General features: G+C 40.0%; 1 protein-coding gene across 3 annotated transcripts in view; it reads right to left on the bottom strand.

Moving 5' to 3' along the window:
• The window catches only part of phf21aa (PHD finger protein 21Aa), a 408,208-nt gene that overhangs the window by 17,753 nt on the left and 368,319 nt on the right, over positions 1–22,136 (bottom strand). For 2 of the 3 annotated variants that reach the window (XM_059975460.1, XM_059975463.1), the window contains 4 exons: positions 19,645–19,799; positions 14,142–14,249; positions 13,201–13,356; positions 12,227–12,302 (listed from right to left, as the gene is read on the bottom strand). In XM_059975460.1, the coding sequence (XP_059831443.1) occupies positions 12,227–12,302; positions 13,201–13,356; positions 14,142–14,249; positions 19,645–19,799 (495 nt within the window). The remainder of the gene's footprint in view (positions 1–12,226; positions 12,303–13,200; positions 13,357–14,141; positions 14,250–19,644; positions 19,800–22,136) is intronic. The other variant, XM_059975461.1, reaches the window with a different exon arrangement.

The raw sequence follows: 22,136 nt of genomic DNA, 5'->3' as shown, positions 1-22,136 counted from the left end.
CTAAAGTTCCATTTAAAGCTTTCCTTTTTCACTTTAAATCTCTACCCCCTAGTTTTGAACTCTCTTCCCTTGGAACAATACAGGCTATTCTCAGCTTAAAATTTTATAAACTTGTACAAGATGACCCCTCATCCTCCTAAACGTCAGGGAAACAAATCCTAGCCTATCTAGCCTCTCCTTGTAACTCAAATTTTTCAGTCCCAATAAAAGAATTGTACATCTTTTTTGCACCCCTTTCAGTGTAATGGCATCATTCATAAGCAGGATGACTAGAACAGGATGCAGTATAGATCAAGTGGATAGCCAGAGACTTTTTCCTCGGTGTTAACCATTTCCGCCCTGGGAAGTTTTAAGGTGATTGCAGGGAACAACAGGGGGATGTCAGAGCAAGTTGTTTTTTTTTACAGAAAGAGCGTCGAGAATGTGTAATGCCTTACCAGGGATGGTGGTGGTGGCAAGGACATTAGGGTATTTAAGATACTCTTAGATAGGCACATGACTGATAAAAAATGGAGGAGTAGGTAAGAGAGAAGGGTTAGATTGATCTTAAGAGTAGGTCAAAAGGTCAGCACAGCATTGTGGGCCAGAAAGCCTGTTCTGCCCTCTGTGTTCTATGCACTATGTACTGCAAATGTGGCATTCCTAATACTTGTTGCACATGTATCTCAACAGTATCCTGACTAGTGAATGCAAGTGTGCCTAAAGCCTTTTTCACTGCTGTCAGCCTCTTGTCACTACTGTTAATGAAATATCTAACTTCTAGAAACATAGAAAATAGGTGCAGGAGTAGGCCATTCGAGCCTGCACCGCCATTCAGTATGATCATGGCTGATCATCCAACTCAGAACCCTGTACCTGCTTTCTCTCCATACCCTCTGATCCCTTTAGCCACAAGGGCCATATCTAACTCCTTCTTAAATATAGCCAATGAACTGGCCAGAGAACTAGGTTTCTCCATTCCATAAAATACCCAAGACTCTACTATTTAAGAACACAAGACCATAGGGCATAGGAGCAATATCGGGCCATTCGGCATATTGAGTCTGCTCTACCAGTCCATCATGGCTCATTTATTATCCTTCTTAACTCCTTCTCCTGCCTTCTACAGGAACCTTTAACATCCTGATTAATCAAGAACTATCAACCACCATCTTAAATATTCCCAAGGACGTGGCCTCCACAGCCATCTGTCGCAATGAATTCCACAGATTTACCATTCTCTGGCTGAAGAAATTTGTCCACACCTTTGTTCTAATTGGACCTCCCACAATTCAGAAATCCATAATGACTTTGATCTATTTTATCAAGTACCTCAAAGCCTCATTCTGAACAATAAACTCCAACATCTTTCCAACCAGTGAAGTCAGACTAACTGGACTATAATGTTCTTTCTTCTACCTCCCTCCCTTCTTAAAAAAGTGGAGTGACATTTGCATTTTTCCAATCCTCAGGAACCATTCCAGAATTTAATGATTCTTAAAAGATCATTACTAATGTCTCTACAGTCTCTTCAGAACCCTGGAGTGTAGTCCTTCTGGTTCAGGTGACCTATCTAACTTCAGACTTTACAGTTTCCCAAGCACCTTCTCTTTAGTAATCGTAATGACACCCACTTGCTATATTTTTTGCCCTTTTTTTGCTTTGACAAACACAAGAAAATCTGCAAATGCTGGAAATACAAGACAACTGACACAAAATGCCGGAGGAACTCATAATCCAAATAGAACATACAGGGTAAATGGTAGGGCATTGAGGAATGCAGAGGAACAGAGAGATCTAGGAATAACAGTGCATAGTTCCCTGAAGGTGGAGTCTCATGTAGATAGGGTGGTGAAGAAGGCTTTTGGAACGCTGGCCTTTATAAATCAAAGCATTGAGTACAGAAGTTAAAATTGTTACAAGGCATTGGTAAGGCCAAATTTGGAATATTGCGTGCAGTTCTGGTCACCGAATTATAGGAAAGATATCAATAAATTAGAGAGAGTGCAGAGACGATTTACTAGGATGTTACCTGGGTTTCAGCACTTAAGTTACAGAGAAAGGTTGAAAAAGTTAGGTCTCTATTCACTGGAGCGTAGAAGGCTGAGGGGGGGATTTGATCGAGGTATTTAAAATTTTGAGAGGGATAGATAGAGTTGACGTGAATAGGCTGTTTCCATTGAGAGTAGGGGAGCTTTAAATGAGAGGACATGATTTGAGAGTTAGGGGGCAGAAGTTTAAGGGAAACGCGAGGGGGTATTTCTTTACTCAGAGAGTGATAGCTGTGTGGAATGAGCTTCCTGTAGAAGTAGTAGAGACCAGTTCCGTTGTGTCATTTAAGGTAAAATTGGATAGGTATATGGACAGGAAAGGAGTGGAGGGTTATGGGCTGAGTGCGGGTAGGTGGGACTAGGTGAGATTAAGAGTTCGGCACGGACTAGGAGGGCTGAGATGGCCTGTTTCCGTGCTGTGATTGTTATATGGTTATATGGAACTCGTCAGGTCAAGTAATAAGCAATTGAAGTTTCTGGCTGAGGCCCTGATGAAGATGTGTGATGCTGATTTTGACTTCACCTCTCAGCCATGGTTAAATACCTTAGAATAGCTTCCTTTAGAACATTTCATCTTTGCGATTTATCTATCATGCGCCTTCTGAATTTACCCCAGAAACACCAGCCTTCTGGAGTTTGAGGCCACAAAAAGCATCCAACTGAGATGGGATACCTGATCACTTAATACCTGTGCAGATCAACTGGCTGGAGTGTTCACTGTTATCTTTAACCTCTCCCTTCAGCAGTCTGAGGTACCCTTCTGCTTTAAGCAGACTTAATTTATACAGTGCCTAAGAAGAATGTTGTAACCTGCCTCAATGACCATTGTCCAATAGCACTTACTTCCACCATGATGAAGTGTTTTGAGAGGGTGGTAATGAAACATATCAACTCCTGCCTGAGAAGCCATTGGATCCACTCCAATTTGCCTACTGGAGCAATAGGTCCACAGCTGATGCTATTTCATTGGCTCTTCACTGAATCCTGGAACATCTGGACAGCAAAGGTAAGGGGAGGGAAGTTCAACGGGGATATTAGAGGAAGGTTTTTCACTCAGAAAGTGGTTGGTGCGTGGAATGCGCTGCCTGAGTCAGTGGTGGAGGCAGATACACTAGTGAAGTTTAAGAGACTACTAGACAGGTATATGGAGGAATTTAAGGTGGGGGGTTATATGGGAGGCAGAGTTTGAGGTTCACCACAACATTGTGGGCTGGAGGGCCTGTAATGTACTGTACTATTCTATGTCCAATGTTGTACGTCAGGGTGCTCTTTATTGATTACAGCTCAACATTCAATAGCTTCATCCCCTCAAAACTAATTAATCAACTCCAATACTTTCTCATGCAATTGGATTCTGGATTTCCTCACCTGTAGACCCCAGTTAGTTGGATTGGCAAAATCTCCTCCACAATCTCTCTCAGCACAGGTGCACCATAAGACTGTGTGCTTAGCCTCCTGCTCTACTTGCTTACACTTGTGACAGCTTCAATGTCATATTCAAGTGTGCTGCTGACACTACTGTCATAAGCAGAATCAAAGTGGTGATGAATCAGCATATAAAAGGAAGACTGAAAATATGGCTGAGTGGTGCTGCAGCAACAATCTTTCACTCCATGCCAGCAAGACCAAGAAGATGATTATTGACTTCAGGAGGAGGAAACCAGAGATTTATGAGCCAGTCCTCATCAGAGGATCATAGGTGAAGACGGCCAGCATTTTGGAGGACTTGTCCATGGCCCAGCATGTAAGTGCAATTACAAAGAAAGCACTCTACTTCCTGAGGGGCTTATGAAGATTCAGCATGACATCTTTGATAAACTTTGATAAACTTCTCAAAATGCATGCATGACAGTATATTGACTGGCAGCATCACAGCCCAGTAAGGAAACACCGGTGTCCATGAAAGGAAAATCCTATAAAAAGTTGTCGATACGTCCCACCCAGTCCATCCTGGGTAAAGCCCTCCCCACTCCCGAGCACATCTACAAAATGAATTGTTGCAGGAAAGCAGTGTCAATCATCAGGGACCCCAACCCCACAGATCATGCTCTGTTCTCACTGCTGCCATCAGGAAGGTGTTACAGAAGCCCCAGGACTCACACTTACAGGTTCAGGAATAATTATTAGCCCTCAGCCATCAGGCTCTTGAAGCAAAGGGGATAAACTATACACAACTTCACTCATCTCATCATTCAAATGTTCCTACATCCTATGGACTCACTTTCAAGGACTCTTCATCTCATGTTCCTCAATATTTATTGCTTATCTATGTATGTATGTATGTATGTATGTATTAATTAATTAATTTATTATTATTATTATTATATCTTTCTTTTTGTATTTGCACTGTTTGTTGTCTTTTGCACACTGGTTGAGCACCCAAGTTCGTTTGGTCTTTCATTGATTCTATTATGGTTGTCATTTGATTCTGGATTTATTGTGTATGCTTGCAAGAAAATGAATCTCAGGGCTGTACTGTATATCGTGACATGTATCCCTAGTCTGATAACACAATACACTTTGAACTTTGAATTCTATCAATCATGATCACTGTCACCCAAGGGTTCCTTTACCTTAAGCTCCCTAATCAAACCTGGGTCATTACATAATAGCCAATCTAGAATTGCTATTCCCCTAGTGGACTCAACTACAAGCTGTTCAAAAATGCCATTTCATAGGCACTCAACAAATTGCCTCTCATGGGATCCAGTACCAAAGGGATTTTCCCAATCTACCTGCATTCCGAAATCCCCCATGATTATCACAACATTGTCCTTTTTACATGCCATTTCTATTTCCCATTGTAATTAGTCCCCCACATCCTGACTACTGTTTGGAGGCCTGTATATAACTCACATCAAGGTCTTTTTACATTTGCAATTTCTTAACTATCTACAAGGATACTACATCTTCCAATCCTATATCAATTCCTTCTAAGAATTTGATTTTAATTTTTACCAACAGAACCAACCCAACCCCTCTACCTACCTGCCTGTCCTTTTGATACAATGAATATTCTTGGATGCATCTTTTTTCAGCCACAACTCAGAGATGCTCACAATATTATACCTGCCCAGCTCTAACTGTGTTACAAGATCATACACCTTACTCTGTATACCAAGTGCATTCAAATATAACACCCCCAGTTCCGTATTCATCACTCTTTTTGATTTTGGTCTCCTGTTATGCTTTAACCCATCCCAATAACTTCAAATTTGCTTCATGCTCTTCCTCACAGTCTCACTACACAACACATCTAGTTGTATACCATCTGCCCCATGCTCAGCCCTATCCCTCCAGTTCTCAATCCCCTGCCAAATTAGTTTAAACTCTAACAGCTCTAGCAAACCTGCCCTCAAAAATATTGGTCCTCCTCAGGTTCAGGAGCTGTCCTTTTTGTACAGGTTACCTTCCTCAGAAGCTATCTGAATGATTCAGAACCTCAAACACTGTCCCTGCACCTATTCTTCAGCACACATTCATCTGCCAAGTCATCCTATTCTTATTCTTATTGGCCTATGTCAGGATGCTGTTTATTGACAACAGCACAGCACTCTTATCAGTTCTGATAGAAAAGCTCCAAAATTTGGGCCTCTATACCTCTCTTTGCAACTGGATCCTCAACTTAATTTGTCTGCTGTGGGGAGGGGTGGCTACTGCAAGGATTGAAATAAGCTGCAGAGAGTGCATCATGGGCACTAGCCTCCAGAGCATCCAGGACATCTTCATGGAACAATGCTTCAAAAAAGCAGCATTCATCAATAAGGACCTCCACCTCCCAGAACATGCCTTGTTCTCATTGCTACCATCAGGAAAGCGATACAAGAGCCTGAAGGCACATATTCAACAATTCAGGAACAGCTTCCACCTCTCTGCTATCTGATTTCTGAATGGCCATTGAACCCATGAACACTACCTCACTACTTTTTAAATTTTTTTATTTTTACACTACATATTTATTTTAATGATTTTGTACATACAGACATACATACACACCGTAATTCACATTTTTTCTCTCTTATTATTATATATTGCATTGTACTGCTGACACAAAGTCAACAAATTTCATGACACATGACAGTGATGTTAAACTTGGTCCAGATTGGCACGTGGCACAGGCAGCAATCCAGAAATTACAACCTAGTTGGTCCCACTTTGCAGCTTTTTGCCTATCTATATTCTCTCTTCAGGATCTCATCCCTTTTCCCATCTATGTCACTGGTACCAATATGTACCAGGACTTATGGCTGTTCACCCTCTCCCTTTAGAATACTGTGGAACCTTGAGCCTGGCGTCTGGGAGGCAAAATACCGTCTGGATAAATCTTATACATCTACCAAATCTGACTTCTGCTCCTCTAATTATGGAATCTACTATCACTACTACATTCATCTCCTTCCCTTTTCACGCCACAGAGTCAGTCTCAGTGCCAGAGACCTGTTCGATGTGGCTTCCCTCTGTAGGTCATTCCTCCAGCCCACCCCAAAAGGATCCAAAGTGGTATACTTATTACTGTGTGTGAGCAGCCACTTTCCTTGGAAAGCTGCGCTGCTACATTTGAATGGCTTCTTCCCTTGGAAGGCCATGCAGCTATGTTTGAGCTATCACTGTCCTTGGCATACTGCGCCGCTTACTTCGAGTCACTCTCCTCAGAAGGCCGCTGTGTTTGAGTGGTCACTGAGATTTATGTGATTATTGATGTGGATTGTTGTTCATATTGGCCTTCTTCAGTTTTCTGTGCTTTCTTTCTTATTGTCAGTTGGCATGTTGAGACTTTGAGGTTTGATGTCCTTGTTATTGTTTTCCAGGTGGGTGATATGTTAATTTTTTGTGTGAGGGAGGGGGTTGGGAATTTAGGGTTTCCAAGTTTTTGTTTTTTTTTCTTTATTTTTTGTACAGGGTGGAGTGGGTGGGGTTGATATCTTTCTTTTAATGACCTCCATGGTTTTTCTTTGCTTCATGGTGATCTGGAGAAAATGAATCTAGAGTTGTATACAGCATACAATCTTCTCTAATAAAATGAACTTTTGAATTGAGGGAAAAGGCCACAGGAGTACTGTGTACTGGCTGCCTGTTCCCTTCCCCTCTCCTGATAGATAGTCACACAGGTAACTGAGTCCTGCAACACAGGGGTGACTACCTGCTTGTTAGCTCCTATCTATCACTCCTCATGTTCACGTTTAAGCCGAAGATCATCCAGCTGCAGCACCAGCTGCATAACAGTTTCTAAGGAGCTGTAGCTTGGTGCACTTTGTGAAAATATAGTTATCAGGGAGATTGGACGTCTCCTAAAATTCCCACATCTCACGCTACCTCCAGATCTATTTTCAGTGCACTAGCTATCTACTGTACAAGTCCTGTACTGGTATATTTTACCAAAATGCAACAATTTGCATTTATTTGAATTAAACTCCATCTTCCATTCCTTATCCCAATGGCCCAGTAAATCAGATTCATTATACACTTCTTCACTGACCACGGCACTGCCAATTTTAATGTAATGTGCAAACTTAGTAACCATTATTGGTTTATTATTGTCACATGTACCAAGATGGAGTGAAAAGCTTTCCTTGGTACGGTTCTTACAGATCAAATCATTACACACTGGCTTGAGACAGAATAAGGTAAAAAGACAATGAAGAATAAAGTGCAAAGGCTACCAAAGAACTTTAATGCAGGTTAACAATAAAGTGCAAGAACATAACAAAGTAGATTGTGAGATCAAGAGTCCATATTATTGTACAAGAGGTCCACCCAACAGCCTAAATACAGTGGGATAGATGTTGTTTGAGTTTGTCGGTATGTGATTTCAGGCTTTTGTATTTTCTATCCAATGGAAGAGGAAAAAAGAGAGAACGTCCGGGGTGGGTGGGGTCTTTGATTATTCTGACTGATTCAGCGAGGGAGTGAGAAGGATAGACAGACCCCACAGGCTGGTTCCCATGATGTGCTGAAACCTGCATGGCACCTGAATTCTCATCCAAATCATTAATATAAATGAGAAATAACAGTCTACTATGTGGTGTTGCCTCTGGAAGGCTATTTTAAGAGCATTAAAACAAGTCCGATTGAAGTTAGAGACAGAATCAGATGCAATGTCAGCTCTTGCAGGATTTGCAGTCCATTACTTCTTACAAGGCAAAGCCTAACATCGTGAATGACAGTGATGCCTCACTCCTAGATGAGCTCAATGCCTTTGATGCAGACTTTGAAAGGGAGGAAAAAACTACACCTGTGCGAATCCCTGCAGCATCTGGTGACCCTGTGATCTCTGTCTCAGAGGCCAATGTCAGAACATCTTTCAGGAGGGTGAACACTCGTAAGTTGTCAGGCCCTGATGGTGTACCTGGTAGGGCACTGAAAACTTGTGCCAACCAAGTGGAGAGAGTGTTCAATTTCTCACTGCTGCAGTTAAAGGTTCCCACTTATTTCAAAAGGGTGACTAGCACACCAGGGCCCAGGAGCGGTGTTTGTTGCCCCAACTACTATTGCCCAGTTGCACTCACATCTACTGTGATGAAGTGCTTCAAGAGTTTGGTCATGGCTAGAATCAATTCTTCCCTAAGCAATCAGCTGGTCCCACTGCAATTTGCTTGTCGGCATAATAGGTCTACGGTGGAACCAATCTCGTTGGCTCTCCATGGCCTTAGATCACATGGACAACAACAATACCTGTTATCAGGTTGCTATTTATTGGCTACAGCTCGGCATTCAACACAATTATACCCTCAGTTCTTACCAACAAGCTCCAAAACCTTAACTTCTGCAACTGGATCTTTGGGCTTCTAACCAGGAACCACAGTCAACGTGGATTGGAAATAACTTTTCCTTGCTGACAATTGACACTGGTGCAGCTCAAGGAAGTATGCTTAGTCTACCGCTCTACTTTCTCTACACTTGTGATTGTGCGAGTAGGTATAGCTCAAACACCATCTATAAATTTGCCTATCTCGCAACTATAGTTGGCAGAATCTCAGATGGTGATGAGGCGTACAAGAGCACTACAGATCAACTGATTGACTGGTATCACAACAACCTTGCACTCAGTATTAATAAGACCAAAGAATTGATAGTGGACTTCAGGAAGTGGGAGCCAAGGGGAGACACATCAGTCCTCATTGTGGGATCAGAGTGGAAAGCGTGAGCTGTTTCAAGTTCCAGGGTCTCACATATCTCTGAAAATGGGTCCAACATATTATGCAATTACAAAGAAGGGATGGCAGCAGACATGTTTCATTAGGATTTTGAGGAGGCTTGGGTATGCACCAAAGACTCTCAAGTTTCTACAAATGTACTGTGAAGAGCATTATAATTAGTTGTACAGTGGCATGCAAGTTTGGGCACCCCAGTCAAAATTTCTGTTACTGTGAATAGCTAAGAGAGTAAAAGATGACCTGATTTCCAAAAGGCATAAAGCTAAACATGACACATTTCTCTAATATTCTAAATAAGATTACTTTTTTATTTCCATCTTTTACAGTTTCAAAATAACAAAAAAGGAAAAGGGCCTGAGGCAAAAGTTTGAGCACCTTGCATGGTCAGTACTTAGTAACACTCTCTTTGGGGGATTTTCACCCATTCTTCCTTGCAAAAGGCTTCTAGTTCTGTGAGATTGCTGGGCCGTCTTGCATGCACTGCTCTTTTGAGGTCTATCCACAGATTTTCGATGATGTTTAGGCCGGGGGACTGAGAGGGCCTTGGCAAAACCTTCAGCTTGCGCCTCTTCAGGAAGCCCATTGTGGATTTCGAAGTGTGTTTAGGATCATTATCCTGTTGTCGAAGCCATCCTCTTTATATCTTCAGCTTTTTTACAGACAGTGTGATGTTTGCTTCCAGAGTTTGCTGGTATTTAACTGAATTCATTCTTCCCTCTATCAGTGAAGAGTTCCCTGTGCCACTGGCCACAACACAAGCCCAAAGCATGGTCGATCTGTGCTTAACAGTTGGAGTGGTGTTCTTTTCATGAAATTCTGCAACCTTTTTTCTCCAAACATACCTTTGCACATTGTGGCCAATAAGTTCTATTTTAACTTCATCAGTCCATGGGACTTGTTTCCAAAATGCATCAGGCTTGTTTAGATATTCCTTTGCAAGCTTCAGATGCTGAATTTTGTGGTGAGGATGCAGGAAAGGTTTTCTTCTGATGACTCTTCCATGAAGGTCATATTTGTTCAGGTGTCACTGCACAGTAGAACAGTGCACCACCACTGCAGAGTCTGCTAAATCTTCCTGAAGGTCTTTTGCAGTCAAATGGGGGTCTTGATTTGCCTTTCTAGCAATCCTATGAGCAGTTGTCTCAGAAAGTTTTCTTGGTCTTCCAGACCTCAACTTTATCTCTACCGTTCCTGTTAACTGCCATTTCTTAATTACATTACGAACTGAGGAAAAAGCTATCTGAAAATGCTTTGCCATCTTCTTATAGCCTTCTCCTGCTTTGTGGGCATCATTTATTTTAATTTTCAGAATGCTAGGCAGCTGCTTAGAAGAGCTGCTGATTGTTGGGAGGAAGTTTGAGGAGTCAGGGTACTTACAAAGCTTTGAAATTTGCATCACCTGGCCTTTCCTAATGGTGACTGTGAACAAACCATAGCCCTAAAAAGCCAATTAAGGTTTGAGACCTTGGTAAAAATTATCTGAGAGCTCAAATCTCTTGGGGTGCCCGAACTTTTGCATGGTACTCCTTTCCTTGTTTTCACTCTAAAATTGTACAAAACAAAAATAATACACTAATCTTGCTGAAAATGTTAAAAAGAATGTTTCGTCTTTAACTTTATGACTTTTGGAGATCAGTTCATCTTCTACTCACTTAACTATTCACAGTAACAGTAATCTTGACTGGGGTGCCCAAACATTTGCATGCTACTGTATCACTGTCTGGTACAGAGGGGGCCACTGTAAAGGATTGGAAAAAGCTGCAGTAAGTTGTACACTCCATCATGAGCACTAACCTCCCCAGCTTTGAGGACGCTCTCAAAACACAATGACTCAAGAAGGCAGCATCCATCATTAAGGAGTCCCATTACCCAGGACATGTCCCTTTCTCTTTGCTACCATCGAGGAGGTACAGGAAGCCAAAGACATACACACTCAAATGTTTCAGGAACAGCTTCATCCCATTCACCGTCAGATTTCTGAATGGAAAATGAGTGCATGACCACAACCTCACCATATCTTTTCACTATTTAATATACTTCCCATTGCATTACATAAAACATCTATGAATAGCAATGTACTGCTGCTACAAAACAACAAATTTCACAACATATGCCAGTGATATTAAAGCTGATTATGAAGACACTGCTCTTGAGAGAGAGTCTACTGCACTACCTTAAACTATTTTCTTAGTCATACTTTCACAAACCTCAATCAAATCTGAGACACAAACAAGAGAAAATCTGCAGATGCTGGAAATCTAAGTAACACACTCCAGCATTTTGAGTGTGTTACTTGGATTTCCAGCATCTGCAGATTTTTCCTTGTTTGTGATTGGAGGAAGACGAGAGGAACCCAATCCTTGGTGGGGTAGTGGGAGAACTTTTTCTCCAGTCCTGCCGAATTCCTTCAGCATTTTGTGTGTGTTACTTGTATTTCCAGCACCTGCAGATCTTCTCTTGTTTGGGACTGGAGGAGGACAAGAGGAACTCTATCCCTGGAGGGGTGGTGGTAGGATTTTTTCTCCAGCCCTGCTAAAAGGTCTGTCTGAAACGTTGACTGTACTCTTTTCCATAGATGTTGCCTGGCCTGCTGAGACAGGATTTGACAGACATGATTTCCCACACAAAGCCATGTTGATTATCCCTAATCAGTTCTAAATAAAGTACCCTATTTGTATGCAAAAACGAAAAAATCTGCAGATTCTGGAAATTCAAGCAATGCACACAAAATGCTGGGGAACGCAGCAGGCCAGGCAGCATCTATAGGAAGAAGTATTTGTACACTCTTATTGTTACCGCCATCAGCAAACTTCTTATTTGGGTTACACAGTTTACATAAAGAAACATGTAATACAGATCACGCTAAGATAATGAAGGATTTATTCAGTTCTCAAGCCCAACACTTAATAGGACCCATCTCCCACAATAAATATTAGTCAATGTTTCACAGGAGAGAGAGCATCATTATAACATACAACACACTTGATACATAATAAATAGCTAATACATCCTGTAAATAAACTCAAAACAACAAGCTCTTACCAGCTTTGTAGGCAATGTAAGAATGAACGATTGCTAGAGTTCCAGGCCATGGGATTGCTTCTTCCTTTTTCAGAATCTAAAAACAGAACATTTTAAACAGTGATGGACTGAAAATGTTGCATGTTGATTGTCATTTTCAGAGATGTTAAAACTGTAAAGAATTTGCAATTCACATGAGTGATATGAAGGATCCTGCCTTCTGGCAAAGGCTGTTTTATCCACAAAGTACTGAGGTAGATTTATCTTTTGTATTGTCTTCCTCTCAGTATTAATGCCTAATGGGAAACACTTCGAATTAAATCCACAGCGCTATCCAAATAGTGTTTGGCTATGAGCATGACAAATGGATGATCAATGAGAAGAATAAAAAAGTTCTTATTGTGCAATTGTTTTCAGGTAAGGTGCAGTTTCAGGTTTCAACAATCTTCCTTATCTCTTATACTAAGGGTACCAGGCATGTCATTGCATACAATACCATTATTTCTTCACTGCATGCTATTTATATACGGAACCCTTTTCAGAAAGATTTGATAATCTGACAAGTTTTAATTGCAGCTGGTTCAGTTTATAGTATTATACCTCGTGTGTAACAGATTGAGAGAGTTAAATTTAGTTTTTCTCTTTAACAGCTGGGTGACAGAAAAAGCAAACATTCTGCTTTTTAGACAAATGAGAAATAAATCTCCATTTTCATTGGTATCAACCAAAGCATCTAACTTGCTAAATATTTGGATCTGTAACCAACCAGAAAACATCCAAACACTATATGTGGTCTGGTACAATTCAGTACTGATAATTTTTAAGCTAGCTGTCAGAAATTATACACCTATGTGTATACCCTGGAGTGATTGAGACATTAAATAACAAACAAAAATTTACTAAAGCAAATCCCACCAAAAAGTTAAACACAAACCCTATGACTACCAGAATTATATTAGATAAAATTAAGTCTAAGGAACTGTCTAAGCCCACACCTGCTCCTGACATTTAGGACAAATCCACATTCCTTTGGGAATGGCTTTTAATGGTGGGTCCAGGCACTCCAGGTGATACACACGAGAACAAGTGTCACACATCAGCAGCTGTCCACTACGTCGACACACAGAGCAGAAATCCTCATGGATGTCACCCTATCAAAAAACAAATTCACATAATCATTATAGCTTTGGGTTTTAACTTTTAACTGTTGTTAATTATTTAAGTGTCTCCCAATGTGGGAGACACATATCAAAGTAAAGTTATCCAGCACTATAAAATCCATTGCAGGGGACTTCCTGCCCATGAGAACCAAGTTTACCATCTTCCACATGAATGTCTTGTTACCTAACGTGCACTATGCCCTAAACTGGTAGAAAAAATGGACTTGAGCAGCAAAAGTTAAATGCACCAAACAAATCCAGCATCAATGACTACTCAGAAATTCCAGAGGGCATTTCCTTAGTTATTCCTCTCCCTTTTTATCAATTTGAAGTTTTTGCAGCTGTAATTGCACCTTTGTACAAATTGCTCGAAGAATTAAACTGTAGACTGAAACAAGGTTTAAAATTATTTTATCAAGTTATTAAATACCTAACAATTTGTACAATGCACACGGCATTTTGTTTAAAAATGATGAAGAACTAAACAATCAGATGAATGAATGAAAAATGACTAAATTAATGCAACAAAAGTAGCTGTGATTGGACTACACCATGGACAGGCAGTCAAAACAGAATTGGAAGCTTCCCCTCAATTAAGTTAGTTTCCCTTTTGCTTTATATGCTACTGAAGTCCTCTACTAACTTTGCTGAACAATACTTTCCGGTTCAGGCTGCTCTTCTGTTGAAGCCTAACCATCTTTCAAATAAGATCTCTATTGAGCTAAATTGTTTAAACAGATTTTAATATACATTTGCAACAAATAAAATACACTCACAGACAAGGTGGTATTTTTCGTGATGTTTTCAACGTCATTTGTCTCATCTTGCATCTTGCTGACAGGACCCCTTTGTAAAGTAGCTCTTGTGGCTAAATAGGGCAAACCCTAGTTAAAGATGTTACAAAATATTAAAAAAAGTTAATTTGCAACTGCTCATATATGGCTTTAATTGTTAGTCTATCTAGTTTCTTTTACAATTTTTCTTGGAGTTCCCACAAATGCAGTGAATGACTTGTCCAAAGTAAAAACATACCAATTCCCTTACACAATAAATACGAATTTTCACACATATTTTGGGAAAAATCATCGAACTCCCTATGCGCACACACAACACACAGAAACAGATTAAATACAGAAACAGAATTTTAATCTATAGTAGAAAATGAAAGCTTGTTTCTCAAGAATGGAAGTTATTTCTTGAACTTATTCCAATAAGAATATTCTGAGAATAGAACCTCCAAGAGAACTACAACCTTGTCATGGTTTGGAGGCTTGCATGCCTCAATGGCATGGAGAGCTATTGGCTGGAATCAGAGTTTTATGCTTTGGTTCCTGATAAGAGTCACCCATGCCAAACAGGTCAAAAGGAAGAAGGCAGACCAAGACTGGTCCATTGGACCTCCAGGTTCAGGGGTTGAGCTCAGGGCTTACAACCCTGACTGGTAACACAAAATTGTTATGCAAACAGCAATGAAGAATCCTTTTACAACTGAGTATGACAGTATTCCTGAGTTGCTACCCGGAACTTGCATGACTGACATTAGTGAAAACCAAGCTATTGACACGATGAAGGAAACCCTGAACACCACCAGAGATGGAGGATCTTTATTGCTGCCCTAAATGGCAATGACATAATGGGCAGTAGAGATCAGAATGGAAACCAGCAATTGAGTTTCAATTGCAAGTCAAAAGCTGTTAAAATGCCACAGATCTTCAACAAGATCAATTATTTTTGTTACCACCAAAGTAAACTTTGATCATTCAAATACATTTTTTCCAGAAAAAGGGAAGAAAATAAATATATTTATTAACCTTTCAAGGATACCGTGAAACTTAAGATTCACACAATTAAGATTCCTATTTTACTGTACAACTTTATAGGAGAAGACACCAAAATTGGTGGCATAATGGATAGCGAAGGCATATGGCATGCTTGCATTCATTAGTCAAGGCACTGACTGACTACAGGAGTTGGGATGTCATATTACAATTGCACAAAACAGTGATGAGGCTGTACTTGGGAGTACTGTGTGCAGTTCTGGTTGTCGCAGTACAAGGAAAATTGATAAGCTAAAAAGTTTGCAGAGAACACTTACAAGGATGCTGCTTAGACTGGAGAACTTGAATTCTAAAGAGAAATTGAATAGGCTGTTTCTGTTTTTCTTACAGCAAAAGAGGCTGAAAGAGCATTAATAGGGTAGATCATCACAAACCTGTTTCCATGGTAGGGGCGAATTAAAATTAATTGCATAGATTTAAGTTGAAAGGGATAAAGCTTAAAAGGAATTTTTCACAGAAAGAGTAGTTGGTAACTGGATTGAGCTGTCAAAGGTGGTAGTGGAGGTAGGTACAGGAGCAACATTTAAGAGGCAATCTAAAAGGACATGAAAGAACAAGGCACAGAGGGACTTGGAAGTATGCAGGGATTAGTATAGATAAGGCATGATGGTCAGCACGGTGTGCTGAAGGCCTTGTTCATATGCTGTACAATTCTGACTTTAAACCTCTTCTCACTGACAAGAGTCCTTTTGAGTATTTTCTCCCATTACAAATGGTTATCTATATTTGCATCAATAAATTTCAAAGTGAAATTTTAATCAAGTATATTTTAATTGATTTCACAAATGTAATATGTGACTGCATTAAATCAGTGTGTTGGAAAAACACCAATTACAGCCTATTCCAAAAAATGAAATTCCCACACACCATGAACTGGCTTTCCAAGTATTTAAACAATAATTAATCCGGCTGGCAATAGTCAATCAGTTCGAAAGGCACTAACAGCAACTAGTTCACCAATGAATTCTGATGAAACAGCAAGTGGCTGATTAGATTCTACAACATTTAATGGTTTCGAGGAACAGTGAACCAAGATTCTATGCAGCAAAATGTTAATAAGTCATACTCTATGCTTCAAAACGAGACATCTAAAATCTTCAGAGTTAAGTTTTGTACTCACTACTGGCAACAACATCAATGATGGGTAAGGATATATTCATTTCTGTTACTAATAGTTAATAACTTTTTCAAAGTAATGAACAGTTATATCTAGTTTTCCCCAAATATACCTTTGCCATTGAAAATTATTAACACATCACTATAAATATATTAATGTGATCTTTGTTTTGTAATACAATAAGATATAGGAGCAGATATAGGCTATTTGACCCATTCAGTCTGCTCCGCCATTTCATAATTTTACCTCTCTGCCCCACTCTCCTGCCTTTCCCCTGTATCCCTTCATGTCCTGACCAATCAAGAATCTGTCAACCTCTGCCTTAAATATACATAAAAGCTTGGCCTCCACAGATGCCTAAGGCAACAAATTGCACAGATTCACCACTCTCTGGCTAAAGAAATTCTTCCTCATCTCCATTCTAAAAGGACACCCCTCTATTTTGAGGCTGTTTCCTCTGGTCACTCCCACCATAGGAAACATTCTTTCCACATCCATTTGATCAAGGCCTTTCGCCATTTGATAGGTTTCAATTAGGTCACCCCCAATTCTTCTAAATTAGAGTGAATACAGGCCCAGAGCCATCAAACACTCTTCATATGACAAGCTGTTTAATCCTGGAATCATTTTTGTGAACGTCTCCTTCAAACCCTCTCCAGTTTCAGCACATTCATTCTAAGATAAGGGGCCTAGATCTACACACAAGACTCCAAGTGAGGCCTCAACAGTGCTTTATAAAGTCTCAACATTACATCCTTGCTTTTATATTCTAGTCCTCTTGAAATGAATGTATTGTATTTGCCTTCCTCACCATAAACTCAACCTGCAAATTAACCTTTAGGGAATCCTGCACAAGGACTCCCAAACTTATTTGCAGCTCAGATTTTTGTATTCTCCTCTCCATTTAGAAAATAGTCAAACCTTTCATTTCTTCTACCAAAGTGCAGGACCATACACTTCCCAGCACTATATTCCACCTGCTACTTCTTTGCCCATTCTTCTCAAAAATACCTGTTCCTCCACCTATCTTCATATCATCTGCTAACTTTGCAATAAAACCATCAATTCCATCATCCGAATCACTGACATACAGTAGCCTGCAAAAGTTTGGGCACCCCGGTCAAAATTTCTGTTACTGTGAATAGCTAAGCGAGTAAAAGATTTTAAGTAAGATTACTTTTTTATTTCCATCTTTTACAGTTTCAAAATAACAAAAAAAGGAAAAGGGCCCGAAGTAAATGTTTGAGCACCCTGCATGGTCAGTACTTAGTAACACTCCCTTTGGCAAGTATCACAGCTTGTAACGCTTTCTGTAGCCAGCTAAGAGTCTTTCAATTCTTGTTTGGGGGATTTTCACCCATTCTTCCTTGCAAAAGGCTTCTAGTTCTCTGAGATTCCTGGGCCGTCTTGCATGCGCTGCTCTTATGAGGTCTATCCACAGATTTTCGATGATGTTTAGGTCGGGGGACTGTGAGGGCCATGGCAAAACCTTCAGCTTGCGCCTCTTCAGGAAGTCCATTGTGGATTTCAAAGTGTGTTTAGGATCATTATCCTGTTGTAGAAGCCATCCTCTTTTCACCTTCAGCATTTTTTACAGACAGCGTGATGTTTGCTTCCAGAATTTGCTGGTATTTAATTGAATTCATTCTTCCCGCTATCAGCAAAATGTTCCCTGTGCCACTGGCCACAACACAAGCCCAAAGCACAATCGATCCACCCCCATGCTTAACAGTTGGAGAGATGTCCTTTTCATGAAATTCATGATATCTCAGTTCTTGATCAGGACAAAATTCCCAGGTTCTATGGTGGGACAGTCACTCCTCTCTGTGGAGTAGTCCTCTTCCTTGTAAGCCTGTCGAACCTGTGAATGTAATACTTGGAAAATGTTGGTCTCTTCCGTGAGGGTATGCATATCCAATTTTGCTGGTAGACTTTGCGGGAGCAATTTTTCTCCAAACATACCTTTGCTCATTTCAGCCAAAAAGTTCTATTTTAAATTCATCAGTCCACGGGACCTGTTTCCAAAATGCATCAGGCTTGCTTAGATGTTCTGTTGCAAACTTCTGATGCTGAATTTTGTGGTGAGGATGCAGGAAAGGTTTTCTTCTGATGACTCTTCTACAAAGGTCATACTTGTGCAGGTATCACTGCACAGTAGAACAGTAGAGTTGCACCACCACTGCAAAGTCTGCTAAATCTTCCTGAAGGTCTTTTGCAGTCAAATGGGTGTCTTGATTTGCCGTTCTAGCAATCCTATGAGCAGTTCTCTCAGAAAGATTTCTTGGTCTTCCAGACCTCAACTTGACCTCTACCATTCCTGTTAACTGCCATTTCTTAATTACATCACCAACTGAGGAAATGGCTACCTGAAAACAATTTGCCATCTTCTTATAGCCTTCTCCTGCTTTGTGGGCATCATTTATTTTAATTTTCAGAGAGCTAGGCAGATGCTTAGAGGAGCCCATGGCTGCTGATTGTTGGGCCAAGGTTTGAAGAGTCAGCATATTTATAAAGCTTTGAAATTTGCATCACCTGGCCTTTCCTAACAATGACTGTGAACAAACCATAGCCCTAACAAGCTAATTAAGGCCTGAGACCTTGGTAAATGTTATCTGAGAGCTCATTTGCATGCCACTGTATAACGTAAAAAGAATCAGACCCAACACCCTGTGGAACACCACTAGTCACTGGCAGCCAACCAGAAAAGCCTTTATCAATGCGAGAATCATATCTGTAATATCATGTGCTTGCATCTTGTTAAGCAGCCTCATGTTTGGCACCTTGTCAAAGGCCTTCTGAAAATCCAAGTTCATACTTCATGTTAATTAGTGTTGTGGAAACTGGGTGAGCCACTCAGAACACATATTGAATCCTTATATCTGAAAGCATGCAAAACTTCATTCTCTTGGATGTGACAGATTGAAAGCAACAAAATTTAATTTCACTATATTATAATAATAATGCAAACAATAATTGAAGAGTCAATCCATTCTTCTAGAGAATGGATTTAGGGATTTAGAGCAATCAAGAATATAGACAGGAATGTTAACCACGGTTACAATATACTGTATGATGCACTTTGCACTGCATACAATAATATTGTGCTGTTGTGTGAAGCTGGAAGCTTTGTTTAGTAACTACATGCATAGAAGAGATGTAGAAAGAAATGGAGGTAAAGGGTGAGGAGGAGGAGGTGTGAAAGCTCACATTTTCATTCAAATGACTGTTACTCCATTTTTATACACTACCACCCATGATAAAAGATTAAGTAAACTGTGACAATGAATGCTCTGGCTAGGTAACCCTGTGAAATATCTCACTTACATCTACAGAGCTGGGACTGGATGCAGACTGTGCTGAAGCACCAAAACTGAGCAAATTCTCTGTGTTTTCGAAATCTGGGGAGGCAGGATGACTCGGAGGGGAGGAAGGTGCCATTGCCCCCAAACCCAACACGTGATTGTACTTAGGAGGGCGACCTACACGTAAGAAAGAAAACAAGAACAAAATATATACAAACACATACCTTCAACCATTGATCCTCATTGGCTGCCATTAAGAGAAAGGGGGAGCACAGACAGCATTAATACACAATCGTATGTTAAAAAGTCAAAACAAGGAAAATGCAGTAACAATGGCATTAATTGATTAATAAATGGAATAAAATGAAGTTAATATATTTGTCATAATAAATGTTACTTGATTTACTATGTACAGATGTTTAACACTAGGATGAAACTATTATTGGTAATATAGTAACTTTTAAGTACTGTATGTAATGAATTTTAAACATTATGGATTTTCCTAACTAAATTCCAAAAGTACTTCAGATTTAAATATCAAGTAATCAATAAAAAAGTTATAAGAAGATTGTCAAAACCATTTCCGGGAATTGTTGTTTTAAAGGTTTCTAATAAAATCACCCTACCATAGATTGGAAGGCCAGTGTGCGTTGTACTGCAGTAGCTGTTTCAATCTCAATTCTAGTACACAACCTATTACATTTGACGAATTTAAAGTAACTCTACCTTCAGTTTCTAAAATTAAAAGCCATTTATAAAAGACCTCCTCCAGAAAATTACATTGAGGAACACTGGTATTAATAAAAAGAAAACAAATTTGATACTATCTCAGCAATAACAAAAAAGTGGGTCTTTGCCAATCTTGCAATCAAAATGAAGACTTGGAGGATGCAGTCGTTGAAAGCACTGCTTAAAGACAGTCCACTATTTACACTAGGTATCTGCGCTGATTTTGTTCACTTACAATCAACCAGAAGAACATGTCAGCGTACACCGAATGAATCCCCCTGTCAATAACTATAAGGAACCAATACACAGTTTTATAGTACTGCGGTAGTTTTGGTAATGTTCTAATTTATTCTGTATTTCATTTAAATAAATTATTTGTTACTCAGTTAAATGATAGTTTGTTTTTTATATCCTTTTTAAAACTATTTCCCTGAAACTTTGGCTAATTGGTCTAGCTGCTTAATTGGGCTAAAATGTACTAGTCCCAATGTGTCCTAATTAACCGGAACACACTATACATATTTTACTACCCATTTTAATGTAAATAATAATGTTGATATAAAAAGTATGATAGATAAAGTTAGTGTTTATACTGAAGATAGTTAATTCTACACAGTAGAGTGATATAGATATTTTATTGATCCCAAAGGAAAATAGTGTCACAGTAGTATTGCTATTGCAAGTGCAGATATACAAATATTAGAAGAAAGAATAAAATATCAGTTACCTCAAATAGTCTAACAGAAGTAAATAATCACTTCCCTAGCTATAGGTTGACTCATTATATAGCCTAATAGTCCAGGGTAAGAATGACCTCATATAGGGCTCTTTGGAGCAGTGCAATTGTCTCAGTCTATTACTAAAAGTGCTCCTTTGTTCAGCCAAGGTGGCATGCAGAGGGTGAGAAACATGGTCCAAAATTGCCAGGATTTTCCATAGGGTTCGTTGTTCTACTACAACCTCCAGAGTGTCCTGTTTGACTCCTATAACAGAACCAGCCTTTGTAATCATTTTATTGAGCCTGTTGACATCACCTGTGTTGATGCCATTGCTCCAGCACACCATCGCATAGAAAGCTGTACTGCCAACAATAGACTCTTAGAACATGTTAAGGAGAGGCCTGCATACTCCAAAGGACCTCAGTTTCCTCAGGAAATAGAGGTGACTCTGGCCCTTCTTGTACACAACCTCTATGTTGGAGCTCCACTCAGTCCGTCATCCAGGTGCCCCTACTTGTAAGTCCTCACCATCAATGGTAACAGGGAGCTTAGTCTTCCTAAAGTCCATCACCATCTCCTTTGTCTTACTGAGGTTGAGCTACATATGATTCAGTTTGCACCAATGACAAAGCCCCCCACCAGGCCCCTGTATTCATCCTCTTGTCCTCCACTTATACACCAAACTATTACGGAGTCATCAGAGAATTTCAGCAAATTAATTGACTCAGTGAGCTATCTAAAGTCCGAGATATATAGGGTAAACAGGAAGGGAGCCAGTCTCCTGTCAGGCTCCAGTGCTGCTTATAGCCACATTTGACACAGTTTAGTGGCTGCACAAACTGCGGTCTGTCAGTCAGGTATTCCATTATCCAGGATACAATGGAAGTCCCAGCCTGCATTAAATGGAGCTTTTCCCCCAGCAATAAGGGCTGGATGTTATTAAACCAACATGAGAAATCAAAAAACATGATCCTCACAGCGCTGCCCTGCCGATCCAAATGGTAGGAGGCTCTGTTCAGCAGGTAAATGACAGCATCATCAACTCCAATGTTCCCTGGTAAGCAAA

The sequence above is a fragment of the Hypanus sabinus genome, chromosome 7, assembly GCF_030144855.1.
Source record: "Hypanus sabinus isolate sHypSab1 chromosome 7, sHypSab1.hap1, whole genome shotgun sequence".
In the NCBI taxonomy this organism is placed as follows: domain Eukaryota; kingdom Metazoa; phylum Chordata; class Chondrichthyes; order Myliobatiformes; family Dasyatidae; genus Hypanus; species Hypanus sabinus.
Note: the sequence above shows the minus strand (reverse complement) of the source record. Positions and strands in the feature narration are given on the sequence as shown.